At 33.8% G+C, this 21,111-nt stretch overlaps 1 protein-coding gene across 2 annotated transcripts; it reads right to left on the reverse strand.

Moving 5' to 3' along the window:
• Positions 1-1,738: 1,738 nt before the first annotated feature.
• Positions 1,739-19,327, reverse strand: LOC117933866 (ADP-ribosylation factor GTPase-activating protein AGD3). Of its 2 annotated transcripts, none has more exons than XM_034855466.1 (19): positions 18,708-19,327; positions 16,685-16,761; positions 15,440-15,540; positions 14,198-14,268; positions 12,888-12,950; positions 12,665-12,709; positions 9,561-9,626; positions 9,364-9,411; positions 9,138-9,233; positions 9,009-9,050; positions 7,031-7,246; positions 6,746-6,877; positions 6,413-6,637; positions 6,138-6,224; positions 5,720-6,058; positions 4,895-5,040; positions 4,639-4,732; positions 3,266-3,756; positions 1,739-2,545 (listed from the first exon to the last, which is right to left on the reverse strand). In XM_034855466.1, the coding sequence occupies exons 1-19, from the start codon at positions 18,750-18,752 to the stop codon at positions 2,431-2,433; spliced, it is 2,499 nt and encodes an 832-aa protein (XP_034711357.1). In that variant the 5' UTR covers positions 18,753-19,327; the 3' UTR covers positions 1,739-2,430. The 2 variants fall into 2 exon arrangements, with proteins under 2 accessions (XP_034711357.1, XP_034711423.1); XM_034855532.1 differs by lacking the exon at positions 18,708-19,327 and adding an exon at positions 17,794-18,206.
• Between the last annotated feature and the right edge of the window lie 1,784 nt (positions 19,328-21,111).

Genomic DNA, 21,111 nt, shown 5'->3' on the forward strand with positions numbered 1-21,111 from the left:
ATTATTTTCAAAAATTATTTTTTTAAATCGTTTTAAAAAACAATGGGCAAAAGAGGACTTTAATCGCTTTCTTTTATATTATCTTCGTCTTTGTTTATACTCTTGTGGGGTACATGTGACTATTTAACATTATTTCTTGTTTAAGATATAAAATTTATTTCTTTAAAATCTTCAATTTTGTACTAAAACCAAAAACAAAAAATAATTATAAGACATGGAGCAGGATGCCCTGTACTTTCTCGAAGGGGAAAGGACAAATCTCTGCAAGTCATTGGCCCAAATTCCAAGCAAAGTCAATTTTGTTTATATTTGAAATTGAATTTGTTTTATTAATTTTTAAAAATAAATAAAATATTTTTTTTAATAAAATAAAATAAAAGTCCTGTCCCTTCTCCAGAGAAGTGATTGGCAAGAGGGTGTGTTTGTCTCCTATGGTTGGAGAAAAATTAAATTAAAAAAAGAGAGAGAGAGAGAGAGAGAGAGAGAGAGAGAGAGATGTTTTGAAGTCACATGGAGGTGATGGGGTATATTCATACAGGCAACATCAGTGGAAGGTCCAAATCAGTGATGGAGGGTCAAGATGGGCCATCGAAAATATTGTGGAATAATTGAACATAATATATAACTTTTAAAAGACAGGGCTCTATATGAAAGTTAAAAGAATGTTATTTCTTAGAAAAGATATTTTCAACTCTCATACAAATTTAAACTATGTTTGGTTGTGGAAACTACTCATGAATAAAATTTATTTTCTCATATTTGATTTCAATAAGAAAAATAGAAAAAAAAATTAAATATAATTAAAATTAAATAAATAAATAAATATATATATATATATATATGTTAAAATAATTTAATTTTAGTATAAGAAAATAAATAAAATAACATATAAAATAATTTTTTATTTATTTTAAATATTTTTAATTTTTTTACAATTTTTTTCTTTTAGTTTTCTTCTTTATTTTCTTTTCCTATTTTCCGAAACTAAACATAGCCTTAAGCTTTAATTACAAGAAAATTGCTCACGCATCAATTTTTATTTTTTTTTTCATCATGCTCGAGCATTCAAAAGCAAACTATTAGACAATTTCATAATTAGAAGACAAAAATAATTCAAGAATTTTAAAAGTAAAATCATTCAAATTTTAAAAAGAAAATAGGTTCAAGATTTTCATACATATCCTGAAATGGAAGCTCTAATGAATAATGAATGTTTTTTTTAATGAAAAGAAAAACATCTGACCTTTTCGGTTGCAATGAAGATGGAAGAAGAGTTTCAAAAGAACGAAGGTGAATGATGTTTGCTCGTGAAAATTATCAAGAACCGTTTTTAAAAAGGAATTCTTAACTATTTTTAATAAAATTCTATTTAAGAATTCAAATACAAAAAAAATCAGTTTCTTCAACTTGTTCTATGCCATATACTCATCTACAATGCAAATAAACTTAAATTATTTTTCACATTTCGATTATTACTCAAAATATTCTAAAAATAATAATTGAACATATCAAACATGCTTTTTGAGTTAGAAGACTATTTTTTATTCTAAAAAACATAAACATGTAAGAATTTTGAAGAACAGCTTCCAAACATAACCATTGTTTCCCTTGGTTAAACTTTCATCGTTACCAAGATTGGCCTGCCTTCTAGCTGAAGCCTAAAACAAGACATTATGCCAAACAAGGCCTAAGAATTCACCCAAATGCTTTTCCCAGACAGATATTTTAAGACATTCCATTTTCTTGGCAACAATAAATCCCCATAATCCAACATCTGCAGAATACAAAACTAAATAACAACTTATCCAAAGGAAAAAGGAAAAAACTAATGTTCTATCAGCATCACAAGGGCCACTCAATGTTGTCCAACCATCACCAAATAGTTCTATAAGCATTTGCATGCAAACTTTTCTTTAAATTCTTCATCAAAAATTCCAAAAAAAAAGGGGGGGATTTTCTTTTCTTTTTCTTTTTTTTTCTTTTTTTAACTTTTTTTCAAATGGGTATTTGAAAAGTCTACAGCCAACACAGGGATATTACCATGCTAACAGAAAATGGACTACAACAAAACAATTTACAAACACACAAATGCCCTAAAACTAAATCCTCGCAGCCCCATGGAAAAAAGGAAGCAAACAAACTGAATAAACAAACACATTACATTACAGAGGCCCGAGGCAGACGCCGTCGCCCACCTCTCAACTCCAGGGGCCATTTTGATTTGCACTCTTCCAGACCAATCTGAGCAGATGCCCTAAAAACGGTTGTGACAGCTCCCCCTTCAATGAAGAATCAACCCTCAAATTTATGATATGATATAATTATACAAAAAAAGAAACAACACCTTCAATATGATTTTTCTTTGTTTACTGAGATCACTCAGCTTCAATGCAGTTGGCTCTTCAGTAAATCCTCTTTTTCTTTAGTGTCTTATCCATTTGAGTCTGATAATAGAGCAAGGACATCACTATCAACAAAGTTTGACTCTACTGCTAGCTCAAATGGGGTTTTGCCTTCCCCGTTTACAGCTCGCGGGTCTGCTCCCCTGCAATTGGATTGGAAACCCATTAGTAGTGTTCCATAGGTGAAGAGGCCATTGCAAAGAACATGTGAGCAGCTCAAAAATAAGACATCACATATGTAAGAGATGGCAATCGACTCACAACAAGGTGTCAAGGTGTATCAACTGTCTAAGAAATGTCTGAAAAGGGTGGGGGGTGTAAAGTTGGTCACTGTCCTCAGAAAACAAGGGGAGTGGCAGGACTGTTGTAAAACTTCAAAGAAGAAAAAATAGAGAAAATAGGGAGCATCATCAATAAGTCTATTTCAAAAAACTTGTATCTCATTTGGCCATCCTTCAACTCCATGTTGTATGTATAACTTGGGACATAAACCATGATTTTTTATTATTATGTATTAGTTGCCACTTTCAATAAAAAGGCGTAAAAAAAAACCCATAAAAGCAACATTTCAAACTCCTTGATTAAGGAGATACGGCTGTCCCCCACCTGATGAATGTTTTTCTCACATAAGAGAGATAATATCATTTCTAATGATTTGATTGTGAATTTGTGATTACTAAAAGTTTTATTTTGTTGCTTTTAGAGCGAGATCAATGAGACAAGATGCCTCTAGCTAGGTTGCAATATTCTCCAAGGCAAGAACACCAAAAATAAAGAGCAAATGGAAACCTAAGTCAAAATTGTCAACAGAGATAATGTTATTGTAATTTATAACCCTGATGAAGCAAGGATTGGTAGATCACCTTGTGAGAAGCAGTTTGGCGAATGTAGCTTTGCCTCTCAAAATACATCGATGGAGTGGCATCTGACCTCTTGAATCACAAGCATTTATGTTTGCTCCATACTGTAGGAGAAGCTCTAGCATGCCAATGTCTGCAGTTTCACAAGCAAGGTGAAGCAGGGACCACCCATCAAAATCCTCCATGGTCTGGCCTTCACTTGTACTTGCTGCATTTGAAGAGCTTACAGATGACTTGTCAAATGAATCCCCTGTCAAGCACCTAGAGCTGTGGTCAAGGCTTGTCTGCTCTTGCAACAGCATTACTTTGGCAAGGGTTAAAGAAGAGTTACATAATGTTTGCTCATACACAACATTCACATCGGCTTCAGAGTTAACAATGTAACGATACACTGCTTTCTTGTCATTAGTACGAACAGCATCCCAGATTTGTTGCGTCACTAAACAAGGATATTGATTGTCTTTTGGCTTGCGAACAAAAAGCTTTTCTGCATACTGTGATCAGAAAAAAAAAAAAAAAAAAAACATAAATTCACATCAGCATATCTAGAGCAGATCCAAAAAGAATCAGCAAGCAGGAGGAAGTGGGCAAGGACTAGGAGAGTACTGCATACTCTTAACAGCATAAATTCAGACATCCAATGCAACTCTAGAGTTTCAAGACAACCAAACAAATACGGAAGACGTCATTTAGCATATAAAACCTTCCTATGTAACCATGTTTCTATCAGGATGGGACTGGGATTAACTGGGTTAACTGCATATTTTGAGGTAAATCACTTGAACCCAAGTTGCAAGATAAATGATATTCAGCCATTCAGCTCTGTTTTTGGTCATTTACTTGTATTAATTGATTAATGATCACTGAAGAAAATGTATAGCTTCCTTCCCTATTGTTAATAAAATTTTCTTGCTTACTTGTCAAAAAGAATATTATCACTGAAGAAAATCACATAAAAGCATTTAATGAAAACCGACAAAAGAAGGATCTGATGCATTTCATGAATGCCAAAGAAGGATTATGATATATTCTAATCAAAAAATAAGAAAAGGAAGAAAGAAAAGACTAGCAACTCAAGTAGTGAACCTCTAAACCAAAAGGGTGAAATTTTTAAAATAAAAAAGTATTACCTTCATTTTTCATGATAAGCACGTATACATCTTTAAAACATGCAATTTAGTTCAATTCACTAAACTATCTACAACACAAGCATGCAATTCTGGAATAATGCAAAATATGTATCTGGCTATTAAAAGAAAGCATAAATGTTCATTGAACAAATAGTCTCTGCTTAATGCCTTCTGCAATCATTTTCAAGTAAGAAGAAAGTTTCAAAAGGAAAAACTCAGTAGGATTGGATAATAAAATTGTCGCACCTTTGCATGTATGTATTTCTCCTTAATTGAAATAGAATCAGCATGACTTGGCTTGCTGATAAAATGCAACTGTGGTTTATCTGACTTGTATAAGCTTCAACACCAGAAAAATCAGTCAAAGTGAGCAGCACCCAGTCAAAAAACCAATCAAAAAGAATTCTAAATAACTCCAATATGAATTACAAATTTCCACAGGATGAACAAACGAGAATTAAAAAAAAAAAATCACTTTTCAATAACAATGGGGATCATTTACCCTGTAGGAACAAGATCAACCTGAAAGGCATTTCTTGATTGCAATAGTTCCTCCCAAACTGAATTAGCAAAGGTATTGCCCAGAGACTGAAACAGAGTTAATACAGAAGGCTCCCACACTTTAACATCAAGTGTCAGCGATCTTACCTGCAATCAAAATTAACCACAAATAAACCAACCCAGAATCTCAGAAAATATGATTGCCTACCCAAATTAGAAATACAAGAACAAATGACAATACGATACTAATCATACAGGAAACCAAAGTATGCAACAGGCACTCCATGTGTCAAATATCCTTTGGATCCACTTGGTATGGCACAAGGGACAAAATATTGAACTTCAAAAAAATATGAAGATTATAGATGGCGATATTTATGTGAATATCCATCTCAAAATATTTCCTAATATATTTTAAATATTTATAGATATCAAAGGAGATAATCATGTTGAACAATTAATTGATAGTTCTAGATACTGGAGATATTGATGGAGGTGTCTACATATCAAAAGATACTCTTAATACCATGGTATGGAATATGTGTAAGTCTAGACCAATTAGCACACTTACAACTATTCTTTAAAGGACAATATTCTACCCTTACTGATAATTTTTGCTGGACCATAAAGCTAAGTGTGAAGTCCAATTAGAACTCGATAGAATCTAATTGTTTTAATTTAAGTTTTATGTGTAAGCTCTTCACCATTGAGCAAAAAAATATTCATTGATGAACAAGAAGAAACTGTGATGCCAGCATGACTCACAGAAGAAAGCAGCCAATGAAGCAAAGGGAAACCATGTAGCAGTTGAACTTTGACAACTTACCTTTGATATATGTACACCAAGATTACGATGAACACCAGAACATTCAATGCAGACAAGAACACCAAGATTTAAGGATGCCCAGTCTGGTTCAGGTGCCCCACAATCAGCACATTTATCATTCCCACATACTCTTCGCAATACATCAATTGGCTTCTCGGATTTTATGCAGGACCGTATCTGTTGCAAACCTTTTGATGGGCGCTCATGATGTGCAGTGGCTGAGCTCCTCTCGGATGTGTATTCTTCAACTGCTGTGTGATCGAAATCAGTACTTTCATATGAACTACTCTCACTTGCAGAGCGGTGATGACTGCTTCCCATTGGACTAATAGGCAGACACTGAAATATAATGGATACAGTCATCAAAATGACCACAAATCAAAGGCTAAATAGTCATGCATACATCTGCACTAATTACCCTCTCAGGAGCCTGAGAACTCAGTAATGAAGCAATGACCCCTGTTATCTTTTCAATCCAATCCATTTGGTCCAGTGCACTCTCTGCCTGCGCTGACAAGCAAATGTACAACATTAATGAGCACTAATGAGAAATAAATCAATAATAACACTTAACAATTCACCATTCCATCAGTATTTCACAGAACCATCAAGCAAAAATACAGTTTCAGGTATCAAATAATTTCAAAGAAGTAAACTGAACTTCATGAGTGCAACCTAAGCTGTAAGATTTACCTGCAAAGTATAGTTCTTCGTTGGAGAAATAATCCTGAAACAAAACCTGAGATCTGACTGATCAGCATCAACCTTTATTGTTGATGTCAACAGGTTCACTGTGTGATGAGCAACAGATTTCTCGTCATGTACTCCACCATGATAATGGGAAGAAAGCCACCGACTCAACAGTCCAGAACCAAGTTCAGAACTATTCCTCTGACCTGAATGCTGACTGCCAGATCCCTACATAAAAAAGCTCAATGATAAGTATAAAGGCAGAATCATACCTCAAGACCAGAATGGACTTCAAAACCTCCATGTTGCAATTTATTTTCCAAATAAATTACTCACAGATGGTTTGCTGTTCTGTTTGCGATAGTAATATAGCATTCCTCGGCTATCAAGAACAAAAAACCTTCTTTTCCAGTCACCTCTCAGGTTTGAGGAGCGTTTTGAGAGGTAACCTTGTCGGATGGTTTGAACCTGAAATATTGTTATTCAGACATGGAAACAAAAAACAACTAGAAATACAAGGAACATCAAGAAAATAAAGAGGATCTATAAGTTCCTTTTTTTTTTTTTTTTGATAAGTATCTATAAAAGAAGTTCCTTAATAACTTATAAGCTTCTTCAGACCTTTCCCTTGGCTGCAGATTGCATTACAGCCTCTATCATTTTATGTGAGCTTCTGCCAATGGCTTGTATACCGTCTCCATTAGGAGACCCATTAGAACCATTTGAAGGCCACCTGCTTTCTCGATCAATCTGTCTTTTGAACTCTTGCATCTTTTCATTAAGGGCTGCCTGTTCATATTTGGACCTTTCTCTTGATTGTTGTGCATAAGTCAAAACCTGTCAACAAATGAGACCCACAGAGATTCATTAGTTCCCAACTATAAATAGAAAAAGATAAGCTCAGAATTGCAAGAATCCTTAAATCATGAATTCCATTAAATGAAACCTTCTACTTGGCATCACTATACAAATCCCCTTTTTCCCATTCTGCCCTACCTAGATCATACTAGCACAAACCTCACACTTCATAGTTCCCAACTACAAATAGAACTAAACACCACCACCACAGCATCACTCCAGATTTAAAACAATGGACTGTTCCCCTTCAACTCCTTTATACGCCTTTGGATGATTGACCTAAGACAACATCACTTTTGGGATAAAAGCACTGATGTTGACCATCCCCTCTTTTCCAATCTCCCATTTACATAAATTAATCATTTACAAAGTACCAAATCTTCCTTATCCTGAAATATTTTGACTGATATAGAGCGCATTTGCATGTTCTTACACATAGAACTACTAAGATAAGGATGCAAATATAACATCTTATTCAGATTTGTAGCCTGAGACACAGCCCACTAATCGCCATGTTCTATAATTTCCTGAGGAAAAGGAACCAATAGTTTTAAAGACAGGCAACATAACATAATTGACTTGGAGAATTGATTCACATTCTAAAATAATATTAGATTATTCATATGTTTACTCTCACCTCAATAGACACCATGGTGGATAATAAAATATATGTTGAAACTTAAAAAACTTGATACCTGTGCCTATTGATGGAACTGCATCCAAGAAAGCTGCATGTTTTACTCTTTCGTATCCTTTGATAATAATTATTATCATATCCCATTCATATAATACATTTTTAAGCCTTATGAAAACCAGAAAATTAAGATTTTATAATTCTGATCTATAAATTTATATGATGATTATCCCATTTCGTCATTGCAATCAGTTTTATCATCAGAGGTTAGGAAGATACCAAACTAGCCCATCAAAGTTTCACCCCTTAATATATTGATCAACATTGCTTTCTCTCAACTGTTCGAGGTTGTCAACATGAATTATCACTTGTCATTTCAAAAGTCATGCCGTAGTTTTAGCAGGATAATCTAAGGCCCTTTTTAGCACAGTTTGGGCCAACCTAAAAGCTCTTCCTGGCTGTTAGAAAGGGTCTACAAGAGATTTGTGGCTTAAATGCTCTATTCAGTAAAGATTGAAGTGCTAAATGCTTCTTTTTTTTTTTATTCGATAACCGAGGAGCCTTCCATGGCCAAGCCCTTAGGACTCTCCATGGGGACCCAAACCTCAAGGTGATGACCACACCCACAACAACCAGCACCGGGTAAATCGGGGTATTTAACCAATGGCAAGATTCGAACCCATGATTGTGCACCTCTACCACACATCCTAGCATTTGCCCTTACCAACTGGGCCACCCTAGCTGGCTGAAGGGCTAAATGCTTTTGTAAAAGAGCTTCCTGGAAGAACTTCCAGAATTTTTTAAAGAAGCATTTCACTAGAAGCTACAGATGCACCAGTTGGGCACTAAGTCTCTCTTCTAATGCCACTAAATCTCTGTGAAATACAAAAGCATCAAGCAATCCAATCCAAAACCAATGCAAGTCAAGGAACTCCAATCATATTCCATGAAGAACTTTTGATCGGTCTCTTGAATGATTAAAATGTAACAACTGTGGCAACCTAAACAGACTTTTAAAGTTGAACAACCAAATTATATATTGTCGTAAGTAATCAAGCAAAATATAGCATATTTGTATTAAAAAAAAAGGCAAATATAAACACAAACCTGATTGATATAAGGTTCCATTTGATGCAACAGCTCATACCCCTACATGTAACAAAGGTTCAGGAGTAGCATCCAAATGGTTATTATCAAAAGAGCAAAGAAGTCCCAACATATGTATGTGTAGTCTACCTGCTTGAAGTAGCGAAGGTGAGCATCCATTGTCCCACTAACTGCTTCCAAGAATTCGAACCTTTTTTTTGCTTCAACATTAGAAAGAGTAGTTACCTGGACAGAGAATATTCTAAGTTATAAAAGCTCGGATGTTATTAACTTGGCACCATAATATCCATATCCAGATCTGGAAATTCAAGTTGACAATCATGCATAGAACATTAATTGCAAGAATCGTACATACCAGATTAAAGCGAGCTTGCTCAAATGTCGATCTTGCATTATGAAGCTCCTGGAGTATCACTAAACTACATTAGAATTTAAAAAACACAGATATGCAATACAAACTCTTCTGGAATCATATATGTCAGAATGACTAGATATATCACTTGCTCAGCCAAAAATGGATAATATCACTTTCAAATTAACATTGAACAACACCTCCTCCAGAACAGTAGCTATATCACTTTTTGTGCCTTTCCTCAGCGACAGATACTTCTCACGAGCCTGAGACAAGGATATTCGATTGCGATTAAGAATCACACTCATATTAATTTGAATTGACTTGAAACATGAATCTCAAATCATGTTCATAAAGCAATCTATTTGGTTAACCTATTAACTATTAAATCCCAGTTTACACAGAAGAAATGCAGCACACTTTGCAGGTCTTGCCTGATAAATTAATTTTATTATTTTTTATAGGAAAACAACAGTAGCATTAATAACACCAGAAAAGGAAGCATTGTACTGGTAGATGGGACTTATATTTTGGTTGGCAGGAGCAACATAGAATCTGGACAGATTCACAGAAAGCGTCCAGATTAATAGAATCTAGTTTAGTCAATGATTTGTGTATATTGTATTTGTATCTTGCAAAAATTCAGGTCTAATTAACTGAGGAATCATTTTCTTCTCTCTTCCTCTCTTCCACTCACATGGTATTAGTGCCTGCCACCATTCCTTTCATCATCCTTATATTCCTTCTTCTCTTTTTGCCCATTTGTTTTTGCAAGGACAAGAATTTCTGAAAAACTCCTACCGAAACAGCCCAACAACCTAGAACCATCAACCATTATGTGAAGTCTTATGGATTAAAGGACTACTCAAAAAGTTTAAATTAAAGCCTAAAGAACCAATGAAGAGTTATTGTGATAATAAAGTTGCAATCAATATTGCACATAATAGCACCTAAGGAGAAGTAAAGAAGTGTTCACAATGTATACAAAGATGCCAAAAATCAAGGCGAGAGGAACACAAAAAACAGCAACCATGCCTTATTTATAGCTTAATCACTCCACCAGGTCCAAGATAGACAAGGAGTGGTCTCATATAGACACCCTAACCCAATCCAAGAGAGTACATGAAAGACTGTTTAATAGCTTGGTAGCCTTCCTCAATATTCTTGAATGCTCTCTTATTTCTCTACCTCCATAGAGTCCAGAACAAGCATAAAGGAGCAGTTTTTCAAGCCTTTTTTTGTTCTTTCTGACAAAAGACCCATGCCAGCACAAAAAGGCACCTCACTAAAAAGTATATCACCCAATAGACACCAAAAGGGGAATAAATCAGCTGCCACAAAATAACTGCTTTTGAACAATGGAGTAGGATGTGGCCAGTCATTTCTTCTTCTTCCTCACACATATAGCATCTATTTGGGATCATCCACCCTTCTTTTTGAGTTGGTGTAAAGCAAGAATCCTACCTCATGTAGCTTCCCATGCGACAAAACTAATCCACGATGGCACCCAAGAATTCCAAACATAACCAAAAGAAAAACCTCCACCATTCCATTTGAAAAAGAAGAGTAGAAAGGCTTAACTGAAAATGTGTCACTCATTAAGTTCATCCAAACAAATTTATCTTCCATGTCCCTCCTAATGGACTACTTATACAACCTCCCAAAGAAGGCTTCCACCTCCTCTTAACTTCCAATCATAAAACCATCTTGTAAACCTAGGATTCCAACTACCCTCCTCCCACACCTCAGCAACCCATGCATCCTTAGAGGAGGCTATCAAGAAGAGCTCCATGAATAACTTTTTTTTTTTTAAGACAAAAGAGCAATAGATTAAAAAACCAAAAAAGGCTACACAAAGTACTAGAGCTCTATGAATAACTCCTTCAAAGAAGTCTTGTCACACCACTTATCCTTCCAAAATTTCACCTTATCCCATTACCAACCCTAAAACCAGTTCTACCCTTAAAGACATCCCACCCACTCCAAATTGCCTTCCACACTCCCAATTCATAACCTTACCTCACTCCTCTAGAGTACCAAACCCTTCTTCCTCCCCAAAAAGAGATATGAAGTAAATTGACAAATTGGACAAAGTACTTTTTATCCCAATTAACCTTCCTCTTGATAGCCACCGTCTCTTCCACACAGTGAGCCTTCTCTAAAATCTTTCCTCCACCCCATCCCAAACCTAAGAATGCCTAAAAGGGGCCCCCAACTGGAGGCCAAGGTTAAGTGATGGGGAGATTACCGACCCTACATCCCATATCTCTAGCCAATTCCTCCACATTAATCGACTCACTCTTCTCCAAATTGATTTTTAGAAACAATATAGCCTCAAACCACATGAAAGCCCAACTCAAATACTCTATATGCCCTTTTTGAACATCACAAAAAATGAGAATCATCAGCAAATAAGAGGTCAGAGACCTCCATCTTCACGCCCCCTCTTCCCCTAAGAAGCCTTCAATAAAGCCCTCCTCCTTTGCCTTGATAAGGATGCAAGAAAGGACCTCCATAGCCATGATGAAGAGGTTAAAGGATAGAGGGTGTCTCCTTGACTTAAACCTCTAGAACCCTGAAAAAAACCCAAAGGGTCTCCTTGTCCCATTCACCAAAATAAAGCAACACAACATAGAGATGCGTCATTTGATCCAACAGACCACTTAGAAAAAATTTAGAGGACAGATTTCCAACATTTATTAACAACCAAACAAGAGCTTGCAAATATCTTCACAAAATGAATTTCAACAATCATGCCTGAATCTACGTTGGTAAGCTAGAAATACGCTACATCTGTACACCAGCTTGAGAGAGTTAGCAGAAGCAACACAAAATCTGTCCAGAATCAAAAAGTCTATCCAGATTCGTAGAATATAGCTTAGTCAATGTTTTGTGTATATTTGGTAGGGAGTAGATCATGGAATAATTCTGGGGATTGAATGACTGTACATTAGCCTTTTTTTTTCCTCTAATAGCTGTACAAATCGTGTATTTATACCTTGTATAACTTTTCTAGCTTAATTAAGTGAGGAATCATTTTCTTCTTTCTTCCTTTATTCCACTCACAATCTCAAATCTTAATTCTTGATTTCATTCAGAAAAGAGAGCCAATGAAAGGAAATTTATTGCTAAACTTCAGGGTGATACAGCGGTTATAAATTATTTTCAAACAACACCATTTACCACAGACAAAATTTATTCCATTACAATAATGAGAGACGTTACACAAAGTTGTTCTTGAATGCAAGAGAATGACATTGACCGTAACCACAAAATTTCTAAATAGCAGAAATGTGGAATGCACCTGATCATATAGGAGGCTAGCTTTGTCAAAACGCTTTCTTGCTTCCTGCACTAAGACAATATCCCTTATAGCAAAAACTAAAGAAATTTGCATGAATGGGAGAAAATAAAACTAAGCTCAGTTTTAAAGAAAATAAAATTATATATTGAATATACCTCTTGCAAAAATAGAGTTCAATAACCATATAAGATTTTATGCATGTGACAATTAGAAATACAACTACCTTGACATCATGCAAATCAATATTCACAAATTGTATCAACCGGTCATTTAGCATGTGCTCAACCTGAAAAAAAAAGGAACAATTAAAAAATATTAGACAAGGAACAACCTCTTAACATCAAATTAAGTATGCAAAAAAATCATTTTCAGAAGTGGAAAAGATAAGCAACTGTCCCATATAGCTTGATTTTGACGGGAAGGTACCATGCTCCAGATCTAACATTGACAGTGGAATGTTACTGTGACAACTAAAAATTTTGAATGTGAAACAGACGTTTTTCTCCTATCATAGGTCTATAACTTGCAACTTTGCTCTTAACATGTGCAGAAACTGCAAACTCATCAAATTAGATTACCCTAATATCATGATATAAGCAAGCTAAGACACATTTCCAATGTAAATCTTTTCATCAATGAGGGCATTTTGTGTTGTTTGGTTTCAGGATTCTCCCCACCATTACTTCAATGGGCAGAAAGGAATTAACACACCAGAGACAGAAAGAGAGAGAGAGAGAGAGAGAGAGAAAATAAATATATTTGGTTCCATATGAACATACAAAAATTATTTATGAATAAGATAAAAATAAGCTGCTTTTAATTGAAAAAAATGTTAAAAAGGCAAAAGCTCAGGAGAAGACTTTATGCAGGTGTGTAACCTCCTTTGGCTTTAACAAAGCCAAAGGAAAATGCATTCCATCCCATTTGTTCTTTTCTTTCTTTTCTTTTGTGGGGTAGCCTCAACAAATTTTTTATCTGTGCAGCCACATTACCATCTAGACAAACCTTCTGAACAGTATAAAGGAAAATGCACATCAAAAAATACAGGCACACTATTGTGTGAAGTCAAGTCAATGAATGATCATCAGGCTTCAATTTAGTTTCTAATCGCACAATGCAGGATTGGCATTCTTGCATTGTGGGATTAGAATATTCAAGCTAGGGTAACTGCACCTCAAATGCTATTTTCTGTTCATTAAGCATTCCCAAAACTGAAACTTGAAACTTCTTACAGCCTAGCTTTAGACACAAGAGCTGGCACTTGTGCATAAGATTTGAGAACTCTAAAGAGGGAAACTAAGTCACAAAGAATTTATGCTTAAATACCATTCAAATGGATTGGCAATTCATTGAACTGCAAACCCAAAACCATCCAGAGAAAATGACAGAGAATTTCTGCAGACATAGTGTTCGAATCATAGTTTGGCATGGGTGGTGCAGGATAACATTTTATCAAAATCAAGTAGCATTGATCACTGGACAGCAGTAAAACTGGAAGCTTTCACCGAAACAGAAAGAAAAAATTATCTTTACCTGGGAGCGAAGAACTTCCTTGTATGTCCCAATCTCTCTCAATGCAATAGTGAATTTGGTCATAACAGGGCCTGAAGAAACAAATAGAGATTTCATCAACAATGCCAGTAAATTTCACTTATGAACAGGCCTTCTAGGAGCTAGTACTATATCATGCAATTTCCAGTTAAAAAAAACACTATCGTGTATGAATGTCAAAAGAGCCAAGGAAAAGATGAGAAGTCTAAGAAGTTCAAGTTTGATAAAAGAAAAAATCATTGAGTAAGGGTATGCACTTTGTATAATCTCTCATAGACTTCCACAAGCAGATCTACTTACAAAAGGGACCAAATTTTAACCAAAAGTTGAAGTCTAAAACCTTTTATAACTCAATTTTTCTGATTAATTTAACTTCGGTAGTCTGTATGCAAGGTTCAAAGGAATTCAAACTTCTGTAACCTTCCAGGAATCAATTCCACCACCATGAAAGACGACACTGAATCCAAAGTTAAAAGGTTTAATAGTTATTTGTTTCATTCAAATGTCCATCAGCTTTGACTAATGAATTTCAGTTACAGGCTAAATGCATTTTAATCCAACCAAGAAGATTGATACTACAAAATGGTTCCAAAACTGTACAGTTTAAACTGCAATCAACCTGTTATCAATATCAATTCCTCTATGGAAGTTCACCCATGGTTTCAAATGCATGTACAAGCAATACAGGATATACAATTACAAGCAAAAATGTGGTTTCAAATTAATACAAAAATGGTTCTAAAATTCTTTTGGCTTCCATAAATTTTCCTAGATAATTCCATATGAGGACATAAGTCCATCCAATAGGAAGCTAAATTTTAACAACTCAAATACCTAATATTGATGTTGTCTAACTCAAAAAGAATAACTTGGTTCCTTGATTATGAATTCTATCAACCTCCACAATTAATTCCCCGACAGAGTTAAAATTCTTAACCTTTCAGGCTCATTGCAGAAAAGCATCATACATTTACGTTAATGTCACTCTGTTTCATACTCCACACAAATGTGAAACCAAAAAAAGCCCTAACATTGCAGCCATGCAATGCCAAAAACCATTATAATTAATTCTACATTCTACTGACATGGAAGAAAGCAAAAGCGAAAATTTTTAATGCATTAAACTTCTTCAATTATATGAAAGTAGGAATAAACGGATCAACTTTTATCTGCACTCACACTAACAAATAAGTTCCAAGATAAAGTTATGATAAATAAACATACCTCCAAAAGCCACACTAATAGGATCATTGTGTCCTCCACCAAAAGTTTCTAGAGCACTTGCAAAAGCGATGTCCCCATCATATCCTTCCCCAAGCCCTTCACTGCAATTCAGAGAACAGAGACAATTGAAACCATGACAAGCACGCTATGTGGAAAGAAATGTTGATTTCATCCATAAGAAACACCAAAATTGAATAACAAACCAGTTATCAAAAGCTCCAGCAGTTACACTTACTCAATATTTATAAAAAAACCAAATCAACAAGCTATCACTAATTTTGACCATGAGTTAAGCTTAGCATGAAAATTTGTGTAGCTAATCCTCATTGCATAATAGAGCTTATCAAAAATAAATAAAACAAAAATAAATGAAGAAATAAAATCCTCAATGCATAAAAAAATGAAATTCGAAGTACGGATGGAAATCTCAAGGGATACAGCAAACAGCACATTTTGCCAATGTAATTTGAAAAAAAAAATCATTTTAATTTTCCATATTTGATCTTCCTCTTATCATACTAGGTTTATCACAAGAGTGCTAAATCTAAGCTGGTTTGATATGCATCATGAATCCATTACTTAACAACTTACACTTGTGGGTTAACCGGTCATTCATTTGATGAAAAGGAAATTCTTCTTATTGTTAGATCATGATACTTCCCACAAATCAAAATTTTTTATCAATGTAGGAACAATATCACTGTTTTTAAAACCTCTCCATCTACTCGTTCCCTAACTTATTCAAACCACATGCAAGAGGAGAGCACATGTGAGGTGTTGAACTTCTGGAAAACTCTTTTTAAAACAAATAGAACTCTTTCATCAAAGGAAGAAAAAGGAGAGGTAAAAAAAACAAAGATGCCAAGAAGGTAAAATAGAGAACTTCTGGAAAACTAAAAACACCACATTACATGTCTATATAAGTAAAGAAACAGAGTTATGTAAGGATGCCAATAAGCATATAAGATTATCATACGAACATCTCAACATACTAAAAATTACAAATACTACTTGCATCGTTACAATGATGTCAAATTAACTTTCAAAGTAGAATATCACCAATATTGTTAAAAGACAAAAAAAAAGGGGGGGATGAATTAAAGAAAAGTCATCGATTTTGAAAATTTGAGGATATAAGTCAAATACCTCAATTGGGCATAATCATCAAACTTATTTAAAAGTAAACAAACATTTGCATTCATAAACCGGGGAAAAGTCAGAATACATCTAAAATTATAGACATACGTGTATTTTCGACATCCTTTGTAAAACTTCAGACTTCTCTCCCTCAATGATTCAGCACTTTCCTCCAAGCATTGTATCTGTTTCATGAAAAAAGCCCCCACAGTCCAAAACACTTCAGCAAACATTCTAAGTCCATAAAAAACCAATGTAATCATGAACACATACAAGTTCAGTGCCCACCACCAAGACAGTATATTAGACGATGTCTGATATCTTAAGTCCAACACAGCAAGAGGCAAAAAAATAAATAGCAGTGTCCTTTGTATAACACTGAACAACTCTATCTCATAGGGATATTCAAAAGGCAAACGTATCACAAAATTAATGTACTTAAAAAATGAGAAAGGTGAATGCAGCTTGAAACAAAATGAAAAATGGAAAATCCATGAGACTTTTTATACCAGGAAATTTAAGAAATGATATGTAAATCATAAATACTGATACATCACTTATGACAGGAACTCCAAAATATCCTTATCATGCTATATGTAAAAGTAAACACATCATTTAACAGTACATGTTCTGAAAGTAGATAGGTAATTCATTAAACCCAAACAGCATACTCTTAGGTATATTTGGACTAGTAGGAGATGAATAAAAGCTTAACCAGCATGGCAAAGGGCCATATTAGCAAAGGTTGGTATTGTTTCATAAAATATCCACAACACTGGTGCCTCTTTTTCTCACAATTTTTCAAGTTTATGCTGCAGTCAACAACAAATGTTACCATCCACAGACAAATTTACAAAGCCTTAAGCAAATGAATTAGTTGATCATGTGCATAAATAATATGTTCTTCTCTAGGAAAAACGAAAACTACCTGCATAAATTCCCAAGCCAATCATACTTATTAGCCATATGATAACTATTTCAAAATATATGAGTATATGGTGCCTTTATTTAAAAGAATATTCCAATAAGCTTCATGATTCCTTGTGAGTTTTAACTCAATTGAAGAGCCTTATAATGGGGCCTAGACACATAACTAGCATTTTATAACCCAATTCGTGCCTAAGAAAAGATAGTATGATATGACCAATCCCCACTTGGCAAAAGCAAAACGCTTTAAATTGGTGAGAAATAAGCTCAATGAAAGGTGTTAATCCTACCTTCATCTTATGGCTGAACCCAGAGATTTCTGTGGACTCAGTCAATGATTAAGTCTACATTACCTTGATCAAGATCCAATCAAGTGGTAAAGTTTCACCTCTACCATCAGAATCTCAACTCGAATTTGTTTGAGCACTTGATGCAACCTAATGTTGCATTTTTGAAGTAACCAGCTAAGCTTTTCTCCAGTTAAGTACGGAGATTCTCAAGAGCTTGCAACCATTAGAAAGGCAGAAAAGCATTATCATATCTCCCAAAGTTTCATCTGAATCTGTCCCAGTATGAACTCTGATAATTAGGCACCCCGCAGACTTTGTAGCCATGCTCCAATTTATCTTCTTTAAATTCTCGAGTACTTAGCTGATCAAAAGGGGAGCTTTTCCACAAATTCAGACTCTCAACTGTGAATAAACTAGAACAAAATAAGATTTTTTTTTGGAGGTTATATACTTGTATCCAACAAAAATAAACCCTTTGGCAAATTAAGCAGTACTCACAGGTGTTGATCGTACTCGCTGCAACTAAGAAATCTCAACCTTTTCTATAAACCCAACCCACAATCCTTTCGGATTCCACGAATCTGAGGAATAGTTATCCAAACCGAAACTTAAAATCAGAAGGTGTCATGTCGTTTCGGTTTTCAAAAAGCGAGAAACTCAACTAAACCAGACCAAGCCATACCGTGTACTATACTCGACTGAGTGGAAATTTTTTATTTTCTCAAGCCCGAAAACAATTCAACACACTGATTCCTTTTCTATTCCTTCCCGAGCAACCAAACAGAGCAAGAAAAAAAACACTAAAAAAGGTAAACAAAGTTCACAACAATACTATTCAGGTCAAGATATTTCAGCTGAAAAATCCAAAAAAAGAAAACCCACATACAACAAAACACGAGCATTGCTTCCCTCACCTGCTTCCGAAACATAGGAGAGTCATCGAGCTTCGCGAAATGCATCTTCGCAACCGAGATTCTTGCTCGAACACACTACAAATCTCAATTACCATAACACCGATGTTCGATCTTCACCCCTAACATCATCAGTCATCAACAATCCACTCCATCAAAACAAGATCTCCCATTCCAGTCCGATCTCAACCACCATCAAACCCCAAAACCCACAAAAAAACAACCCAAATTCCAAGAAAATAACAACAAAAAAATCCTCCACCGAACCAAGAAAAGCTCGATTTCACAGCATTGGGAGCTTCAATTTGAAGTGTTTTCCTTCTTGTTGTGTAGCTCCAAAAACCTAGAAGATTATTAAAAAAAAAAAAAAGGAACAAAAAGAAAAAACCGAAAAACAACTGAAGAAAACAAGAGAAAAAAACCCTAGAAGAGGCAAGAGAACATGAGATTTAGCAGTAGCATTAGAGAGAAGTGTGAATGAAGTCTCGGGAATTGAATGGATCCATTAGAGAGAGTGATTTTTTTTCATTTTCATTTACCCTGTAATGTCGAAACCATGTGTTTGGAGAGAGGGAAAGAGAGAGAAAGACACAGACATAGATAAAAGCGAAAACAGAGCCTTTCTCTGTATTTCCCTGTCCCTTTTCTTTTTCTATTTCCTATTTTTTATACTTTTAAAATTTTTTATTTTATTTTTTTTCTGTTTTCGGGGCCAGTTTAAAGGATGTTTTCTTGTGTTGAACTGACCACTCTGCCCTTTATACTAAAATCCATCAATTTTTTATAAATTCACTTCCTCCCCCTTATTATTCTCATTTTTTCATATTAAAATTATTTACAACTAAAAATATCCTTTTATTCACAATTTTTTAAAATCTAAAAAATTACTTATAAAATATTTTAGATAAATACTTATAAATGATTCTTTTAAAAATACTTTTAAGTGTTGGAGTAAGGTGAGTGCCCTAGAGCCGACCCAATCCGACCCCACCAAATAAGAAATCAAAAGGGAAGAAGAGTTGGCGCCGAAAACCACCACAATAAAATTAAACCAAAAAAAAAATACTTATTCCTCCATCTCTCATTTTTTTCTTTTCTCTAGAAAAATAAAAGATCAAAAAATATAAAATATATGAAAAAAAAATGTGAAAGGTTTTTATACAGTGAAATTGAATGGTTTTTGGTATTAATATTGTTTTATTCATGACTTTAGGCAAATAATTTAACAATAAAACAACTTTTTTTTTATCTAAGACATTTTAGAAAAGTAATTTAAAGTTTTCCTACATTAAGTGAAAATACTTTCAAAGGATGTTGTAATAAAGTTTTGATTCAAAAAATAAACTACAAACAAAGCCTAAACATATATAATATCGATATATGTTTAAAAACATTATTATTTATACTATATTTTAAATTTTACTTAAAAATATTAATTACATTCTTGGGTAATTTATGGGTACCATGCACATTTTTTAAAATATTTATAAATTTTGGAAAATATTTTATTAATTTATAAATTAATTTTACAAATGAAATTGAATTCATTTGTGTGGATTATTATGAGTAAATATTAATTTAATGTGAAGAATATAATGATGTGATGTGTGTATCAAATTTTATATTTAAATAATTGAAAAGAGAGAGTAGTCGTGAAGATGTGGACTAGTATACTTTAATTAATAAAAAATATGAAAATAAAAAATATATATATAAAATAATAATAAAAATAAAAAAGAGGGAAAAGTAGACTCAATGTCAATGGTAAAATCATTTGGAATGGAAACCTACATTTAATTTATAAAGGGTCTTAAAAACATTGGAATAAATATTCTAATATTCCAATAACATTTTTGAAGGTGACGTTGAACTTGCAAAATTCAAATTAGGCATTATCTAGATGATGACTTTAATAATATAGTATATACAACTTGTATAATTGTATATATTCATAAAAAATTTAAAATATATATCTTCATTCAAAATTAGCTTACTTTTACTATGAAAGTCTACATTAATGAAAAAAAATTAAAACAAATTTATATAGACTTTTTTTGTCTTAATAATAGATAAATAACTCTTAAGTGAAAAAAGTTAAAATTACAAGAAAAAAAAAAGTTTTCAATTCATAATAATGATGCAAATAATTCAAATATAACAATCAATGAGAAATAAAACAATTATATATATGGTCATCGATATTGTATGAAAAAGGGGAGGATGAAAATAAATCATCATGTTGTATAAAAAAAAAAATCGAAATTATGAAAAAAGTAGTTTTCAATTATCTGATATTAATTCTTTTTATTATGGTAAATAATTCAAATATAATAATGAATGAAAAATTAAATAATTATACATGTATATATATGATCATCGATGTCAAATTTATAAATAGTTTAACTCT

The sequence above is a fragment of the Vitis riparia genome, chromosome 1 (assembly GCF_004353265.1).
Source record: "Vitis riparia cultivar Riparia Gloire de Montpellier isolate 1030 chromosome 1, EGFV_Vit.rip_1.0, whole genome shotgun sequence".
Taxonomy (NCBI): domain Eukaryota; kingdom Viridiplantae; phylum Streptophyta; class Magnoliopsida; order Vitales; family Vitaceae; genus Vitis; species Vitis riparia.